This window comes from Zootermopsis nevadensis, unplaced genomic scaffold (assembly GCF_977971745.1).
Source record: "Zootermopsis nevadensis isolate Lab colony 2312 unplaced genomic scaffold, Znev_1.0 Znev_ptg000029l, whole genome shotgun sequence".
Taxonomy (NCBI): Eukaryota; Metazoa; Arthropoda; class Insecta; order Blattodea; family Termopsidae; genus Zootermopsis; species Zootermopsis nevadensis.
Window position 1 is genome coordinate 2,773,945 of NW_028259161.1, and position 18,137 is coordinate 2,792,081.

At 36.0% G+C, this 18,137-nt stretch overlaps 4 protein-coding genes across 8 annotated transcripts; 2 read left to right on the forward strand and 2 right to left on the reverse strand.

Moving 5' to 3' along the window:
- Positions 1–271: 271 nt before the first annotated feature.
- On the forward strand, positions 272–6,525 carry LOC110839084 (CWF19-like protein 1). Of its 2 annotated transcripts, none has more exons than XM_022082924.2 (12): positions 272–466; positions 888–1,048; positions 1,887–1,988; positions 2,256–2,476; positions 3,054–3,166; positions 3,344–3,557; positions 4,107–4,227; positions 4,646–4,713; positions 5,034–5,149; positions 5,606–5,750; positions 5,988–6,148; positions 6,277–6,525. In XM_022082924.2, the coding sequence occupies exons 1-12, from the start codon at positions 450–452 to the stop codon at positions 6,413–6,415; spliced, it is 1,578 nt and encodes a 525-aa protein (XP_021938616.2). In that variant the 5' UTR covers positions 272–449; the 3' UTR covers positions 6,416–6,525. The 2 variants fall into 2 exon arrangements, with proteins under 2 accessions (XP_021938616.2, XP_087214332.1); XM_087358206.1 differs by lacking the exon at positions 272–466 and adding an exon at positions 591–755.
- Positions 6,491–8,402, reverse strand: LOC110839087 (uncharacterized). The gene is made up of 3 exons (XM_087358208.1): positions 8,202–8,402; positions 7,536–7,677; positions 6,491–6,756 (listed from the first exon to the last, which is right to left on the reverse strand). The coding sequence occupies exons 1-3, from the start codon at positions 8,256–8,258 to the stop codon at positions 6,614–6,616; spliced, it is 342 nt and encodes a 113-aa protein (XP_087214334.1). The 5' UTR covers positions 8,259–8,402; the 3' UTR covers positions 6,491–6,613.
- On the forward strand, positions 7,855–16,397 carry Not11 (CCR4-NOT transcription complex subunit 11). Of its 3 annotated transcripts, XM_022082927.2 has the most exons (10): positions 8,434–8,918; positions 10,532–10,623; positions 10,949–11,097; positions 12,465–12,587; positions 13,008–13,183; positions 13,769–13,901; positions 14,172–14,381; positions 14,640–14,779; positions 15,070–15,235; positions 15,939–16,397. In XM_022082927.2, the coding sequence occupies exons 1-10, from the start codon at positions 8,881–8,883 to the stop codon at positions 16,083–16,085; spliced, it is 1,374 nt and encodes a 457-aa protein (XP_021938619.1). In that variant the 5' UTR covers positions 8,434–8,880; the 3' UTR covers positions 16,086–16,397. The 3 variants fall into 3 exon arrangements, with proteins under 3 accessions (XP_021938620.1, XP_021938618.1, XP_021938619.1); XM_022082928.2 differs by lacking the exon at positions 8,434–8,918 and adding an exon at positions 7,855–7,871 and having other exon boundaries at positions 15,070–16,127; XM_022082926.2 differs by having other exon boundaries at positions 8,419–8,918; positions 15,070–16,127.
- Positions 15,351–17,684, reverse strand: HSPC300 (hematopoietic stem/progenitor cell protein 300). 2 transcript variants are annotated; one of them, XM_022082931.2, is made up of 3 exons: positions 17,470–17,676; positions 16,874–16,956; positions 15,351–16,444 (listed from the first exon to the last, which is right to left on the reverse strand). In XM_022082931.2, exons 1-3 carry the CDS (start codon positions 17,660–17,662, stop codon positions 16,418–16,420), a joined length of 303 nt encoding a protein of 100 aa, XP_021938623.1. In that variant the 5' UTR covers positions 17,663–17,676; the 3' UTR covers positions 15,351–16,417. The 2 variants fall into 2 exon arrangements, with proteins under 2 accessions (XP_021938623.1, XP_021938624.1); XM_022082932.2 differs by lacking the exon at positions 15,351–16,444 and adding an exon at positions 16,609–16,629 and having other exon boundaries at positions 17,470–17,684.
- Positions 17,685–18,137: the final 453 nt, after the last annotated feature.

Consider the following 18,137-nt stretch of genomic DNA (forward strand, 5'->3'; position numbering starts at 1 on the left):
GAATTGTCTGCAGGTGTTCCACAAAAACTGTGCATACAGTCTAGGGTGCCCGGAACGGAAAATGGCTATTTTTACACAGAACATAGAACGATTGAGGTGCACGAAGATAAATAACGATTTCGGCTTCGAACATTCTCTTACAAGTTGTATATTCTCATACAAAAATCGACATCCATATTCTGAAGTATCAAGTATCTATACGAGAAAGTCGATGTTTCCTTCGACTGGAAATATCGTCAAATCGAAAGAAACTATGAGAATGTTTGAAACTCAAAATAATATTATTCACTACGAATACCTCATTTTCACTGGTGCATACGAGAAACTTCGCAAACAGAACACGGCTGCGTGAGATGTGACGTTATTACTTACACTTCCAAGCCAATCAAATGCAAACATAGCAGGTGACATCTGATTAGAGTAAAGAATTTTGTAATGCAGATTATGCAATGAATAAACCGAAAATGTGAGTATATTAAATTGTATGAAAACCGCATAACGTGAAAAAGTATCGAAGATCTGTCTTTAATATGAGCAGCTTGCTGAATATTTTTCTTGAAGTTTGCCCTTCTTGTGGGTTGTTGAGCCGTGTAGTCTGGTAGATGTCCACCAACATTTCAGAGGTCCATATTGACTCCATCATCAGGGCGATGAATGGCATCATGTACCTCTGAAACGTTGGTGGACATCTACCAGACTACACGGCTCAACAACCCAGAAGAAGAGCAATCTTCAAGAAAAATATTCAGCAGTGGGTTGGTAACGTTTCCAACTTTATGATATTAATTGGAGGTTTTCAGCCTTGTGTATATTCTGTACATCAAGAATTGTATGTTTGTAATATAATATATTATTAATGAGATGCCGCTTTGCTTTTCCTTTTTCAGTTTGATATGTGGTGATGTGGAAGGGAAATTCAAAACACTTTTCTCAAGAGTAGATAATATTAACAAGGGGCATGGTCCATTTGACCTGCTGTTTTGTGTGGGCAAGTTTTTTGGTGCCACAGATGAAGGTTTGGAACCCTATAGAAATGGGTCTTTGACAGGTATGGGAATTGTAACCATTGATACATTTTTTGCTGTAATGTGTTTTGCAAGTTAAGTTGCATTCTGCCTGAGTTTGGAACAATTGTTTCAGCATCCCACTTAATTCTGCATACTCTGTTGATATGTCAACAGAAAGTGATTTACCTGACAAAAGATAATAGCTAACTTCTGAGTGAAATGAAAGTATTACCATGATGTTCATTTGGGTTTCTAATGCAAAATCTGTATTGGTTTCTAACTTTCTTGTTACAAATTCTTGAGCTTGTTTATGCTCATATTCTTCTTCTAGTTGCATTGGACCCATACCATACTTATAGGTATCACTCAGATCTGTATATCCTTGTATTGCTTCAGGACTCCAGTTGAAGTCATGACCTCTCAGTCAAATGCAGGAACCCCTGTTTATAGTACTGTCTGGCATGTTGCTTATGCCATACTAATCGGCATTTCTTCAAGATTACAGATATCATTTCCAGTTTACATTTTTAACTGCCGTCATTTAGTGGTGTGATACTAAGGACCAGTGACAAGTTTACCTCTTTACTGTAACTGATAACTTTTAAGTATTGAAAGCACAGGATCTTCCTTGACCAGCTGATTAAAAATCCTCTGCTCTCATGAACTTATTTCTTAACCATGTTCAAAAGTCCCTCCTTTGGACCCTGTTCTGTGCCATTTCAATCTAGACCGTATCATAATGACTTATGAACCCTCACACCTTAAACAAAATCTCCCAGGTTGTGTTTTCAGTGAGATGAAATTATCAGGATTGAGCAACCATAATACCTTGATTGTGAAAATGGCTTCTTAATGTCCATACTTTTTGTATATTTCAAGTTCCAATTCCAACGTACATCTTGGGTCCAAGCAGCCCTGAACAGGTGGCCCTGTATTCAGATATCAGTGGCTATGAAGTCTGTCCAAATGTCAGCTATCTTGGTAAGCCTGTTACTTAATTAACTCCTTTCCTTCTGTTCAGTGTGTTTCTTCCACCTTACACTGCCTATATATGACTGTTGGTGACTCATTTCATGCCTGTGCTGTAGCATTACATTTTCAGCTGTGCTTGTTTAATGCTGCTTTAGAATCAACACTACTAAAAATCAGCTTTCCTGTTTCCATATAAGCCATAGTTTTGAACCTGATACCTCTCACTAGCCTTACTTCTTGATCAACTTGCTAACAGACATATTATTTTATATGCAGGTAAACGAGGATTATTCACTACGACTTCCGGATTGAAATTGGTGTATGTGAGTGGAATTGAAGCAGAATCTGATGAACCATTGCACCACACTTTTACAAATAATGATATTGAGTCTTTAAAAAACATATGTCTTCGTGGACAAACTAATTTTCGAGGGGTTGATATCTTGATCACATCATCTTGGCCGAAGAATATCATGCTTGGTGATAAGAGTGATCATGTAAGTCATGTTCTTCTTATGTTGTGATGTGTACCCATTTTAATTACATCTTGTCATGCCACAGCTTCCAGATGATGTTCATGATAAGTTATTGTTGCCCCTCCTTTTGATGGTCATGCACTCCATTGAGCATCGGTTTGTTGTTCCAGACTTGAGTCTTAAGTCCCTGAGCAGTTGATACTTATATTCCTTTGGAAAAGAAATTTGTTGCTGTTTTGAAAATTCATAGTTGTCACAGTTCTTCCCACTGGATTTTGTTTTGAATAGTTTTAATTCAGTTCACATCCTCAGAACCTAGTTGTCTAATAATATTTTTAATATTATCCTCCCATCTGTTCCTTTGTCCCTGGTATGGTCTCATTCTAACCAAAATTTTGTATTGTTTAAAACACACTTTATGGTATTTACTTTTCTTTGTGTGTAGATATATACATTCATCAAGATCTGTATAAAAAAGCAATGTATTAATTAAAATGTATGAGAAACAGTGTCTTCATACGTGTGCTGGTTTCTCATTATACAATCTGTTACTATGGGAGAAGAACAAATTGCATTGAACATATTGTACCTGTTGCAGGTACAGATTGAACCAAATGGATCATGGCTTGTGTCATGGCTGGCTGCTCATTTGAAACCTCGTTACCATTTCTGTGGTATGGAAGGAATTTATTTTGAAAGAGCTCCATACAAGTTATGTAGAAGTCTAGTTTTATGTATTTTTGTACATTAAAAGTCATGACACCTAGTGATATCTCTGGCACACTCAAAATTAATTGTGACTTATTAGTTGCAGATATAATAATTATGTAGCAACTACCAGGGCACTTCTTTGCTTCCTTTATGTAACTGAAATTGTGCTATGCGCAGGAACCACAGTTTCTCTGGGGACACTCTAGAACATGCAACACGGTTTATTGGCTTGGCCAAAGTAGGCAACAGCCTGAAGCAAAAGTGGCTGTATGCTTTCAGCCTGTTACCAGTAGATGAGATGAAAGCTTCACATCTGTATCAGGAAACCACAGACCAGACAGACTGTCCATACACTGGTGGTATGCTCAAGCCCATTCTCTCCAAGAAACAGGTAAATTGGCATAAGTCCTTAGAAGCACTTCATCATACCATATTAGTTATCATAATCAATAGGTCTTGGGTGTGAATCTCATTCTAGAAACTGGGAACGCAGACTAAGGGGTTTCATACTTTTCAGTTTCTGTAGTGCTGAACCATAAGAAAATATGATTTTTACGAACCAGTGTCAGTTACCACAGTCAAAACTTTGCTTGTAATGTCCATTCTTATTTCATACTGATATATGTGAATTCTGTAATATGTAGGACTGTTGGCTTTATACCCAGCCTGAAGGACCCTGTATGCAGTATATCTGTAGCACAGTCCTCATCTGGAGGCTACCATGTCCAGTTGAAATCCAAGAACACGTCACACAATAGAAAAGATGGAGAATAACACTAAAATGGGTTTTATGGAAATAAACTGTGAGGATGGAACTGGCTTAGGATCACAATCAGTGCTAGACATACGTGACATTTAGTTTGAGCTGCTAGAGGAATGGTTGGATGTTAAGCAGCATTATATAATAATGATTTTATTCCTTATAAAACTTTTCTTATAGGCAAGATCATCCCAGTTCTTTTATGATTTGGACTCTCCTACTGATGAAGGTAACCAAAGAAAGAAAGCAAGAAAGGATGATAAATGGAAGGATAGAAGGAAACCACCAATATTTGATCAAGGTAGTGTTGTTTCGAGCTAAAATGTAAACTGATAAGTTTTGTATGTCTCCACACTCTTTGATCAGCCTAAAAATTCTAGGCAGTGAACATTGTCCTTGAATTTCAGACTTGCATTTTTGCTGTCATTGAATGTGTAAAATCATTTGAAAAAACAACTGAAGTTTCACTATAATTCTGCATTGCTGTTCTGATAGTTACCAGTATTTAGCATATATAGAAGTTCCTTGTTGTCATGGAACACAAAGGATCATCACCATGTTCCATTTGTTTGCCATTTTATCCTGTACTGAGCTGGTTCACATCTTTGCAGCCTATTTCTGTATGATCCATTTTAAAAGCATCCTTGCATCTATACCAAGTTTTTTTGTTATGAGATTTTCCTTTACATTATTGGACAAGACGTTCTATCCACTTTCAGAATCATGTTGGTTTTGTCTCGCAAGTGCTGCAGTCGAGAAACACCTTGTCATTAGCATTGGAAATGAGGTAAGTGGAACAACTCAGATCATAGTTCTCTTTCATTATTATTATTGTTACTGTTGCAATGGGGTGAAACTATGTCTATGTGACTGGACCACTAACAGGTCTATTATTTATCCCTCAAATGAATATGGAGCAATGATGGAATGATAGTGACAGTTGAAAACCAAGAACTAAGACACTTTGTGCACCACACATAAATCCCCCATTTATTGACCTGGTCAGGGAAGGCACAATTTGGCTGCAGTCTTGCTTGCTTTCAGGAAGGCTTATCACTGTAATTCCCACTAATAATATGAACATTGTATGCTTATGTTTCTGTGCAGTCATACTTGGCATTGGCGAAAGGTGGGATGGTACCTGACCATGTGCTCATCCTACCAGTGGGTCATCACCAGTCCCTATCCTCCATACCTGAGGCAGTTGAAGAAGAAATAGAAAAGTATCCTTAGCAGACAGTATGCCATATGCATGTGCTTAATCATACCTTATATATTTTCCACCCACTTCTCTGATATTCATAAAAGTTGATTTCAGTACCAATGGAGACTGTCAAATTTTTAATTATTTACTCTCAGTATCATTGAAAGATAACATTATTTGTAGAGACAAGAGCAGGTTTACGGAATTTGGAACATATATTACCCTTGTCACATCAATCAGTTATTGGACATTCATTAATACAGAAGTTTATTCAAGTAATTTGTCTGTCACTTCATGCATTCAGTATCACAGCAATCCTTTCCCTTCAATTTTCAGCTGTACTGTTTCACTTATTCTGTTCTCCATTCTCTGTTTTTATCTTGATATTATTATTATAACAAAATGATTTTCTAGTTAACTTTCAAGGTTTGCTGCTTTTGGTTTGAAAGTCCTTTCCTTCCTTAACAACTTACATATTCAAGTTTGCTCTGAAGAAGTTTTTCAAAAAGCAACAGAAAGTTCCTGTTTTCTTTGAGAGAAACTACAAGACTTCACACTTGCAGATACAGACTGTTCCCATCCCACGTGATATGGCCACCAGGCTGAAAGATGTGTTTCAGGTAAATCAATAAGAATCCATCTGATCAAGATCTAGCAGGGACCTAACTTGATATACAGGCATACTCTGGTTGGATACCCTCAAAAACCAATAATGTCCAATAATAGACCATGCATATTACTTCAAAAAGATGCTTATAATGACAGCTTGAAATAACTATTTATTTAGAAATAATGTAAGCGGACATGAAGATGAAACAGAATTTATATTTTCTGTGGAAATACTGCTGTGTTTATAGGAAAGTGCAGAACAAGATGGTATACAGTTGGATGAACTGCCCCCTCACACAAAACTCTCGCAAATAGCACCTCCCAGAACCCCATACTTCTATGTAGAGTTACCTTCAGGAGACAAGCTGTACCACAGAATCACAAACAGCTTCCCACTACAGTTTGGAAGGTAAACCAAAATCTGTTGTGTGGTTGTTACAATTTGTGCTGTAGTACTATTTCAGTTTGCTATAAGTTCTTGTGAAAATAACTAGTTCTGCATACAAGCTCCAATAAAAGAATGTGGTCATGTTTTAGAGAAGTGCTGGCAAGTGAGGAGCTTCTGGACAAGGTAGACAGAGCAGACTGGCGGGACTGCAAGGCAACAAGGGAAGAAGAAACTGAGCTGGCTAAGGAGTTTCGAAGTGCATTTCAGCCTTTTGATTTCACATTGTAAATTAAGCAAAATGTCAACAGATTTAATGACATTTGTAAGTACATTACATATGTCATACATAAAAATATACCACTGTTCAGAATAAATACAGAGAGTGTGAATTTATTTCATTATTGCTGTTTTTTAATTCGTTATGTACAGAGTGAACAAACATATGATCATAAAACTAAACTATTACTGTCAGTTGATCGGTATACATTAATTCGTTTTTGATTTATTTGATGGTTGAGGAAGTCTGTACTTTGACATTTCAATTTCTGCTTCAAAGTAAGACATTCTGTTGTAGCAGAAATACTCAGGGTTCTTGTATTGGCCATCTTTGGATGCACCAGGACCCACATCTAGAATAAACAAAGCAAAACTGTACAGCCCTTCGGGTCAGCAGTCTCAGATAAATCATTACTGCTAGTACACAATCTTTGCAAGGTGTGAAGAGGTGATGGATCTGAGCAACAGACATACTGATCAGCACATGTCTTTCAATAAATAAGTAATTTTATATCATATTTCTTTGTCTGCATTAAATCTACATGGTGGAACCTCCATAATGTCCAAATGTTTTCCTTGATTAATTGACACCAACTAAATAGTCTTTGTTAAATTTCCTTCATTTAAGGCTTTCCTTGGATTTGTGTTCAAATAGTAGAATGTATAACAAGAATGACAGTAAAACAAAGAGAATTCCATGGAGGATGCTAGACTACAAATCTCTAGGAGGAAGACATAGGGACAACACTTTTGCGCCTGGTGTGTATGGCCTATAAGTTTAACACAGTAATTATGTAGTTAACTAAGAACGGGTAGGAACTATATCACCATCCCCCCCCCCCCAAGTGCCTATAATTCGTATAGTGGGACAGCTTCACCTTGTACTATGTGCTCAACTATCAAATGACACTGATGTGCATTCTTTGGTTACCAACTTGATTTCATATTAAAAACCAGCATCTACTAACTGCTCTGCACAATTTTTTTCAGGGAGTAGGAGGAGATGCCTCTGGAGATCTGATGTAAAAGGTACATTTAAATTATATGTTTATAATGTGAAAGGAATTATGCAAATATACAGGATAATAAAAACCAAGAGGTAGCATAAATAAATATATAAAGTATTACATACTTCCAGCAGGAATGTTATAAATAGCAGAACTTAGTCCTGGCACATTACTGGGATTTCTGGATGGTACAGGTCCAGTTTTGGCTGTTCTCTCATGACTAAAACATCGGAGCATGACTGGCTGTATCACAGTTCCTGTAACAGCCTGTTCAGATGCATCAAAATACTTTAGTTTCTTATATGACAAACATGGAGTTATACTGGTTTGCATGGAAAGGTAGATCAGTGACTGGTCATCCAAATACATGAACCTCTGTATTCAGTGTATAAGGTACTGAGATGTAAGGGGTAGGATACATAAAATGAAAGCTTTCCACTTTGTGCAACTGTTGGCCGAATGTAAGTATTGTATCTCCAGCTGACATGGTATGATTATAGCTTGACTGACTACCTGCTACAAGGTGATTCTTGAAAAGGAAACATAAAGCGATGAATTATAATATTAAGTACTATTACATTCATTTTAAGTTAAAAGTTTGTGTATATATTTTGGTGCGAATAATATCACTGAACATTCACGGCTTTTTTCCGTTCCAGGACTACCTAGATTTTGTGCGCGCGAGCTTGTGGTTTTTCAGTCCCCTAGGTAAATTATTGGCCATGAGCACTATATCCTACATCCTTTCCAAATTCGCATTCCAAGAAAACGTTTGTTATATATATATTTACCCCAAACTGTAATGATTCCTGATATTGCAATATAAATCTTTGCAATAATCTAGCCATCTTCACTACTTTGCAGAGTTTTTGACCTTCAGAAAATAGCCATGTGCCATGTGCAGTTCTGCCAATAGAAAATATGAATAAACAAAAAATTACAATGAAAATTTGGTTTAGTATTTGCAAACGAACTGCCTTATTATATACAAATGAAAAGAGATTTCCAAAATTGGCAGTTGGCTCTAAACAACACTGTAAGATGTGTTTCTGTTGCTCCTTCAAGTCTGCAATAAAACATGATCATTGTAGGATTCGAGGTTTTCACGGCGGTGAGTCTTTAGATGGCTGTCTTCTCGGTTGTTGCGCCGTGTAGTCTGGTAGAAGTTTACCGATGTTTCAGAGGTCCTTACTGCCTCCATCTTCAGGGCCATGACGTCGGTTAACTTTTACCAGACTACACGGCGCAACAACCCACAATACAGTCATCTCCTAAACACGATCATTGATTGTCTACAGTGAAGATGACTAAAATACACGTTTGAGTGCACGACACGACGTATAAAATATTTGCTTGATAATGGAAAGTGGCCAACAGAAGTTTGTTTTTCCATGCCCAGTGCTAATTTGCAAAACATGTTAATTTTTATGGTTTTGTAAAGATTTTTATTTAAATTGAAGTGAATGTACCATGAGTTTGTCGGTGAAAGATTTGACGTCCTTACTTGGGTAATTTTATTACATATTGTGTGCATTTTATCGTTATAGGTGATCTTGTGCATTGGAAAAACTAACCTAACTCGCACTATGTTCCTTATTTAAATATGTGTATTTAGAATATAATTGAATTTCTATGCATTTCTAGATCCTTTTTAGGCCTAAGCCGAGGATAAAGAAAATGTCATAGCTCAAATACAATACTTGTTTCTAATGGAAATATACATTACACAGCCGGGATAGTGTATTACAATCAGTCAACAACAGTATTACAGCAGAAATAATTACACAAGAATGCATCACCACTATTGCTTGCATGTATTTATAATATATCAGAATTTATGGTTGAAGTACATTTTTCTATGGAGCAGGAGTGCGATACTCTTTAAGTGCTGGCTTAATCTTCATTATATCATGATTCAGACTCTTTATAGTGAGAGGAAGATTATTGAATAACTTAATTCCAGTATAATAAACTTCTTTTTGATATTTACTGAGGTTAGTGTTTGGCATATGAAGGTTATCTCTATATAATGTATGTATATTTATTTCATATATTGTACCTTTAATGTGTAAGAGGAGTTTTATGTTGTTTAATGTATATATTCCAAACCATTTTGCAATACTAAATTTAAAGTTGCAATCTTGAATCTGTATTTTTGTAATAACATCTATATTTATTAATTGTTGTTAAAAGACTCTTTGACTTAAGATGCTAATGTGTGATGAGCCCAGTGTTAATTCTATTTGAAGTGACTGCTTGTGGTGCAGTTGTAATTATAATTTATTTATATTCCACATATCCTTCGTAGTACAAGTCAAGGATGTGGAACATGTCATAGTATGAGTAGAGAGTAGAGTAGAGTTTATTTACATTCCATAGATCCTTCTTAGGACTCAACCAAAGGATGTAGAACATGTCATTTCATACAATAACATACACTTCAGAACTTTCAACACAAGTACAAGAACGTATTTCACATATCAATGTACATAAATTTCAGATTCTGCAATACAAGTATGAAAAATAATTTTACAAATTAATATACATAAACCTCAGAATTTTAAATATAAATACAAAACTTTCTTTACATATACCTAGATTATGGATATAAAGCTTAAACATTTTCAGCAGAGATGAAATCATCTACAGAATAGAAGGAGTGAGTAAAGAGGTAATCTTTCAATGCAGGCTTGAATACCTTTATATCATGGTTGAAACTTTTAATGCTGTCTAGAAGAGTTTTGAATTATATCATCCCTGCATACTTAGCACCTTTCTGATAGCTATTGAGGTTAATGCTTGGTTGATGGAGATCTTGCTTATGTCTTGTATTTGTGCTATGTGTGTCAGAGTTTGCTTGGAACTTCAACAGAAGACAGGAATGAGAATAGGAATTCACTTGTAAGTGGGAGTGTATTAAATTTGTTAAATAGTTCTCTGCAAGATACCATGATTAGTTATGCTCTATATCAGGATGCTATCTTATGAAGCTGAACTTAGTTTGGGTATTATATATTCAATGTGCTTTTCCAGTTTGAGTTGTTCTCAGTTTCTAAGACAAGGAATTTGGTGGGTATTCCTGCACTTGATATAAAATTCTAAGTGTTTCAGTAATTTGCAGGATCTTAAGTGAAGAAAGCACAGAGTCCCAGAGTCTTGAATCTCTAGCATCACAGACACACCAATGCTTCAGCAAACAGGATCATTACAAAGGTGAATTATCAAGGTCGTGATGCATTTCATTTGAGTTTAATTTCCAGTAGGAAAACACATAAGGTGTTATAATTTGAGCAATAATATAGATGTGCCATTGCATGATTACCAAGAAAGCAAAGATGAGAACTCATTTGGACACTATCTTCACCAGCATATCTAACTACCTCAAAATTAAACTGCTCCACCATCTCTCTCTGCAGTGTTAGGGTGAATTTTCATGTGACTCATACCCTTTAATACTTAAAACTTCTTGGATTGTACTTCTGGTAGTGGTAGGATTTTAACGACTGTAAAGTTAAAACAAATATATGCTGATTTGCAGTGGGATGTGCCATTATTCTGCTTCTCCAACAAGCAGATCTTCTCCCCAAGCCATGTCAAAGACTGGCAGCCATTACACTCCTTCATGACTTGTACAGGGGAGAGTCTATGGCCATGAATCCTTTTGCAACAGTGTTCATTCATTTATTGGTGAGTAATGTTTGCCTGCTGTCAGAGACTATCACTGGTTTTAACAAGTTTCTGGTCTTCCTTGGTTTGGTGATTGCCCATTCTAATCAAACTTGTCAATATTTCAAAAGCAACATGGTACTTAAACACAACAGAACCTCATATTTTTACCTGTAGACTGTCGTTCTCAATTCAAACTATGGTTACTGGTCTGTTTTGATTTTCATGTTCTAGTGTAAATGGCAATTATTCCTAAACATAAATTAACAAAATTAAATAAAGTATTAACAAACCGTCGCACATTTGCCCACACAGATGCAAAGAACAACACAGTAAGGGAATAGGATGTGACATAGTTAGGAAAAATTGTGCAGTTCTGTGACCAGGTACATGCACCATTCTAGCATGGTCTTATACTGAATTTAAAAATTTATGAATATTATTTTTCTTAAGAGTTGGTAACATTCCAAGAATTCTTGTATAATGCTTACAATAAGGAAGTGAATTACTACACAGATGCAGATATATACTATGACAGTTGCATTTATCTGACATGGGGAAAAGCACACTGTAATAAAGAGAAAAAGATGTGTGTGTGCATACAAAGAACAATATCATGGGATTTAACTGAACTCTAAACAGAACTGGGATAGTAAGTTAGGTTTATTAGGTTTTTGGACTTTGTCCATTGTCCAAGGTTAAAATGTATACAACTTTTTTGAAAACCAGATCTGATTTTGTCTTCAGGTGTATGGGCCAGGGGCATCTACTCTGTTGGGTCTGAAAGAGCTAGTCTCAATAATGACTGGACCAACAGATCCAGTTTTCAAAACATTGTATACATTTTAACCTTGAATGATGGACAAACTCCAAAATCTCAATGAACTTGACTGTATCACACTGCCATCAGAACCCTACAGTATCCAGTAAGTTAGTAAAGGTATAATTTAGAATATTGTTGCTCTGGACTTAATTAATGGTAAAATTAATGAGAAAATGAAAGTTCATGCAGACATTAGTGTGTATTTTGCAACAGAAAATGAGATTATAATAAAGGTGACTACTGTATAACATGGTTAGGGCTACATACTCCATAATTTTGCCTTATCTTTTGTCCACAAAATTGTAACTACACTTTGTAAATCAAATGACCCTTTAATGTGTATGTTAAGAAATAAAAATATTCTGAGACACACACAGAAGTTTTATTTTACTGGCACCCTCACTTTAATGTCAATATCGGTGGTGGACAAAGTAAGGTGCTCTAGTGGGGTTCAGCTGTATTTGTAAAATTCATGTAACAGTCCTTTAAACTCTACTTGTTGTACAAATGTGTCAGTTCCTTTTTCTATCACATGATGAAAAAGTACAGTTTATTTTCATTACAGCATCATCCTGAAGAAACCAGCAAGGGTTCAGTACGTAAGCTGGAATATGCAGGTCAACTGCCTCGCTTGTCCGCAGTAGAAAAGAACTTCTTAGCACAGCTCATTACGAACCCAACAAAAGAGGTGAATGTCACTCACTTGCTTCTGTCATGAAGTCTAATAACATTTACATTTACTTTTCTGTAAACAAGTATTGGCTTAGTTTATGATGCAGTGTCAGGTGGAGGTTATGCTGCTGTGAGTTGTAAGTGGCAGTAGATTAGTAAGGTTGAGGGAAAATTGTCATGGTTGTTGTTTACTGCCAGTTCTCTCCCATTTGATATATGTTTTGTACAGTTGTGAGCCATGCATTGTTTGTAAATTCTGAATTTGGAATAACATTTTGGCCTGTACCAAAATGAATAAGTTAACTGACTAATAGTAAATGGATACTGGAGGGTTACGTGGAAGGAGCATGAAGCTCATCACTCAGCTGCACTTAAAACCATTGTCTAATATGTATAAAAATAGTTGACAGTCTTAATGGTAATCATGCTGTTTCAGCTTCTCAAGAAAACTCCCGGTCAGATATTGAGCAGTGATATGGGACTGTTTCACAATGTTGACATTACAAGCATCCAACTGGCGCTGGCAGAAAGGCAGTCAGAGCTACCCCATACTAGTCGGTCTGGAATTCCCGTTATATTACCAGACAATGAAATGAGAATAGGTTCAGTAAGGTTAGTGAAATACTTTGTACTGTAATGTGTAAGAGTTCTAGACTCTCATTATCGGGCTTGTGGAAACTTCTTTGACATTACCATCCACTGGAGGCACAGTATTCTTGCAAAAGTTTTGAGTGTGTTAAATTTATGAATGTGGTTTTGGAAGCCCTTTAGTCATTACCAAAATGACTAGGACATTATTATGCTAATGACCAGGATAATGTTATACAAGGATGACTCAGTAAGAAGATCAAGTTTCAAAATATGCATTATTCCTCTTTCATGGGACTGAACTTTGTACCACAGTATAAAAACTGCAAGTTTTTGTGAAACATTTTGCTCTGCAGTTGGAAATTGTAGAAAAAATACTGTAATGGCAACCCTTCAAGCTGGTATCCATAGTATGTACTGACAGAAGTGAAAGAACAGAAATATGCACAAGCAGGATTTCTGACTCAGAATAGATTTCTGTGTTGTATAATTACTGAGTTATATTTTTTGTGGCTTCTATGTACCTATGGATGCATTTGGAAAAAGCAGATCCTTTCATGAAATTCCAATTTCCTAGGAAATGCAAGAATGATTTGTTTTGTTTTGCAGTTTATTTCCAGAGCAGAGCATCGCAAAGAAAACTGCTGAAGCACTGTTGGTGGGGCAGAAACCAATTGTAGAACAGTGCTACAAGCCAGAGTTTTTGCGTCTTGTACCTCCCATTCACAGCTGTGAGGATGAGGTAATAATTTTATCATTCATGGTTTGTACATATGTTTGGCAGGCTTATTGTTCATCCTCACAGGTATGTATGCCACTTCAAGTTTAAAAAAAAATCCATTTTTGATTAGTTTTGTGGCTCATTGGTAGACTACCCTCTTATAATCAGGGGGTTGTGGTTTTGATACCTTAATAGCATGACAGATATATGCTTAAATAAGGCCTTTTTAAAGTTAAGATGTTTTTATTTACCAATGTTCTTTACAAATAATGACCAGTTGCTTCTTTTCAGTTGGTCTGGTTAAATGCAACAGAACCATCAGAACATAAGGCAGCATATGACATAACTATGTGTGTTTCTAATTGCGAAGGAGTTGAAGCCAAAAGGCTTATGGCTCGTGCTTTTAAGGGTGCTCTCACACTTCAGCAGCAGCAGCATTTATTAGCTGAACTTGAAAATGATCCCAAACTGGTATATCACATTGGACTTACTCCAAGCAAGGTAAGCACTGTTTGCAACAATCATGAAAGTTTTACTATTACAGCTTGTCAGATAGCCACAGGTGAAATGAAATTCTGTCCTTTAAGTGTTCTCACCTGACCAATATGAAAGACGTAATAAATTTACCACAAATAAAAAGGAAATTTGACTTGAAATCCAAAAGTTCAGGGTAAATAATTACAGCATTAATATGCAGTCAGGAAGGTGGTACAGCAGGAAGTGTGATAAGTCAGTCATTAAACAGTGATTTTATTGCAGCTTCCAGACTTGGTTGAAAGCAATCCTTTAATTGCTATAGAGGTGCTGCTGAAGTTAATGCAGTCCAGCCATATCACGGAGTATTTCAGTGTACTTGTGAACATGGAGATGTCATTGCATTCTATGGAGGTGGTCAACAGGTACTTCTAACTACCCCCTTTTGTAGTATAAACAGTTGCTTCACATGTATTTTTAATGCTGTCCCCCCTTACAGTAATTCCATACAAAAAAATGGGTACACTAACTCTGTTTATTTGATACAATGAAGGCTGCAGGGAAATATGCCATCAGGTGATTGTTGGACTTCAATAAAGGACAGTTTGCTGTTGATTCATTAAACACTAAATTATTTATGTGTTTGTAATTATGGCCATCCATGCTGTTGCAAAATGTATAGTTAATAATGAATTATTGTCATATATTGTTTCAGGCTTACAACAACAGTTGATCTTCCTACTGAATTTGTACATCTATATATTTCAAATTGTATTTCAACCTGTGAAACTATCAAGGACCGTTACATGCAGAATCGATTGGTCCGTCTGGTTTGTGTTTTTCTCCAGTCATTAATCCGTAACAAGATTATCAATGTGCAGGTTAGTACTTACAAATATACAACTCATTCATACATTTCAGTATCACTGCAAAGAACAAGGACATATTGGAGCATTCGCAACCTGACATTTATAAGTATGGAGAAATATTACAGCATACTTAATGATAACATATATTTCAAATTAACATACACATTACTAATCCCCAATTGAAACCCCATATCTGCAATGTAAAAATCTATAAGTACAAAATTTACCATACTTTCCATTATTAAGCATCAACTTTTGAGACTCCATTTATACATTTCAATATGTTTATGCAGTAAATTAAGAAGTACTGACTTGTGGGAAATAAAATAAGTGTTATGTGCTCAATCAGCACCACTCATAAGCCATGATGTTCTCTCTTGTACAGTAGAATAGTATGAGTTTTTGTTCTGATAAAGTTTTATTTTCACTTATTAAATTGCTATTTCAGTATTAAAAAGAAATATTAGTGGTTCACAGAGCATAGTTGCGAGATTGGCAGTACATGTCTCAGTTATCATAACACATCATCATATTTCATTAACCACATCTTAATTCTCTGATAATGAGTGGGTAAGGGGGGGGGGGAATGTAACATGATAGAATTGTTGAAGTTGTGCACCATATATTTGTGTTCAATCTGATTCCCATGTGAAGTGAACAAATATAAGATACAAGAATTCACTGTGTAGCATATAGTTAATAAATTAATTTACAGGAGCTGTTTATTGAAGTGCAGGCCTTTTGTATTGAGTTCAGTCGAATTCGTGAGGCAGCAGCACTGTTCCGTTTGCTTAAACAGTTGGAGTCTGGAGATGCAGGTGTAAGTGCCAATGGACCAGCAAAGGGAAAGCCTGATTGTTGATGGTCCAGCAGTAAGTTATTCTTACATGTAATAAAATGTGGTTATATACAGCACTAGTATGTGTACTGTGTGTACATATTTGCTAAGTAGAGTTCCTATTTCTACTTAAGCATCAAGTTTTAGAGTTGGTTTCTTTGTTATTATATGAAGCCCATTTAAAATAGTCTCAGTCCAAGGTGAAGGACATGACTAAATTTATTTTAATTATTGTAAATTTTTGTGTTTTGAACTTTGTAGACAATCACAGATATGTGCATGAACATGAACTTCGTTATAAATGTGGATCAACATGAATAAATGGATGCTATTGAATGATGCTATCCTTGTTAAGCCTATGTCAATGTTTCTCCTTTTGTAACCTGAAAACAAAGACCACTGTTTACAAACCAAGACAGCAACTTCTATTAAGTAACTGTTCAACTTACTTTTTGCAAAATAAGTAAAATTTGCATAGCAGTTGGTGGAGGGATACAAAAACAGTTCCTACTGGTTCTTCTTCCTTGGCGCTACAGCCTGGGGTGGGCTTTGTCCTCCTTAGTTCCTACTAGTAAGGAAAGAAAAGGAGGTGAAAGTTTGGCCAAAGGTTGGGTGTACAATGCCAGCTTTGGAGTTTGATGACACCATTTACATTTTTAGCTTTGCTCAAGTAATAAATTTTATGCCTTTACTTTCCTACTATAGATATTCAGGACACGTTTCAGTGCAAGAGAAAACTGGAATGTAGTGAATACATGGTCCATGCAAGTCCAAAATATTAATACTCTCCAAAAATATGTTAATGTACTTACACGTGCTTCAAGATATTCCACTCTTCTTTCTAATGTTGTCAGCTTTTCATTCAGCACGGCAAGCCGGGAGCGACATGACATGTCTATTAGAAAAATATATATAAATTACTAATTGGAATATGTAGTATTGCTGGTCTAGCATTAGAACAGACCATATCTCTTTGTACTGAATTACTTCCATCCCACCAAGAGAAAATCGCATATGTATATTTTCTTCTTTCCCTTGACCTGCAGCAATAAGTTTTTAGGCTTGTATGTCTCATAGTTTATTTTCAATATTTACATAGCATTATTTCCCTTAAGTAGGAATGTATTTATTAGGAAATAAAATAAGGGCAGCAGGTTTCTCCAAAGGTGACCAGTCTCTTTGAGGGACCTGCTGTCTTTGTATTCGGGTAAAAAATTGAGACAGCAGACTCCAAGAAATGGTAACCAGTGAGATTTGAGGTGCTCCCAATGGCGAATGTGTAGTATTCTGGGTTGTTATTCTGGTAGTCTGGAAGAAGGTAAACTTCTGCCGGACTACAAGGCACATCCCAGAATACATCAAGGTCTTACATTACGGATATTTACTATGAGGGGAAACACCAGCTCACCAAACGAATTTAGAAAATCTGTAATTTTCTTTATACTTCCAGTAATAACTTCAATGTATTCTCTGTTGGCCCAATCTTGTTGAATTTGTTTCTGAATCGTCTCCCTCTGCACAGCCGCCATACTGAATGTCGTCTTGGGTGTATTCACAGCGGTTCTGATACGTAAACAAACTGACTCTGTTATGTGAGCCATGTCAGAAATACATTGTACCAGGAGGAAGAATCAAAATTATGTGATCGTACCCACGTACCAGAAAACAATTACATTCCGTTGTGCGGTTTTGAAATGCAGGTTCAAGGGGTTAACCAGAGCTATTGTTTAGACAAAACCTACACCCCTATTAAAATTGGATCCATATTTCTTTTGATCAGATATGTCTTTACATAAAGTGCGATGCTGGACATTTTCAAAATGCTGTAAAAATGACGCGACTAATTAATGCTTATATGCTTATATAACAAGAATTGACAGCCTGTCTTCAGAGCATGGCTGCCATTTTAAATAGTAAAAATAGAATGCGTTTGCAAGTGACTATTTAAATAACTCAGCAAAAGCGACATAACGTAGCTGTAATAACTTTGATGTCACAAACTTGTTAAAATAATATCATGTTTTGATTATCCAATTTTATATATTTATTGTTTCTCTACCAATACGACGGAAAATT

What these genes read in the sequence shown, in the direction of transcription:
- LOC110839084 (XM_087358206.1), top strand. Translation starts at nt 655, where the DNA reads ATGGCATCATGTACCTCTGAAACGTTGGTGGACATCTACCAGACTACA. An exon ending in TTTGAAAGAGCTCCATACAA is followed by an intron (nt 3,167 to 3,343) that starts GTTATGTAGAAG and finishes TGCTATGCGCAG; the next exon opens with GAACCACAGTTTCTCTGGGG. An exon ending in TCATTAGCATTGGAAATGAG is followed by an intron (nt 4,714 to 5,033) that starts GTAAGTGGAACA and finishes GTTTCTGTGCAG; the next exon opens with TCATACTTGGCATTGGCGAA.
- LOC110839087 (XM_087358208.1), bottom strand. Translation starts at nt 8,258, where the DNA reads ATGGCTAGATTATTGCAAAGATTTATATTGCAATATCAGGAATCATTA. An exon ending in AGGAATCATTACAGTTTGGG is followed by an intron (nt 7,678 to 8,201) that starts GTAAATATATAT and finishes GCATCTGAACAG; the next exon opens with GCTGTTACAGGAACTGTGAT. An exon ending in TTATAACATTCCTGCTGGAA is followed by an intron (nt 6,757 to 7,535) that starts GTATGTAATACT and finishes TGTTTATTCTAG; the next exon opens with ATGTGGGTCCTGGTGCATCC.
- Not11 (XM_022082926.2), top strand. Translation starts at nt 8,881, where the DNA reads ATGAGTTTGTCGGTGAAAGATTTGACGTCCTTACTTGG. An exon ending in ATGAGAATAGGTTCAGTAAG is followed by an intron (nt 13,184 to 13,768) that starts GTTAGTGAAATA and finishes TTTGTTTTGCAG; the next exon opens with TTTATTTCCAGAGCAGAGCA. An exon ending in TTGGACTTACTCCAAGCAAG is followed by an intron (nt 14,382 to 14,639) that starts GTAAGCACTGTT and finishes ATTTTATTGCAG; the next exon opens with CTTCCAGACTTGGTTGAAAG.
- HSPC300 (XM_022082931.2), bottom strand. Translation starts at nt 17,662, where the DNA reads ATGGCTCACATAACAGAGTCAGTTTGTTTACGTATCAGAACCGCTGTG. An exon ending in AGATTTTCTAAATTCGTTTG is followed by an intron (nt 16,957 to 17,469) that starts GTGAGCTGGTGT and finishes TTTTTCTAATAG; the next exon opens with ACATGTCATGTCGCTCCCGG. An exon ending in TGGAATATCTTGAAGCACGT is followed by an intron (nt 16,445 to 16,873) that starts GTAAGTACATTA and finishes CTTTGTTTTCAG; the next exon opens with GTTACAAAAGGAGAAACATT.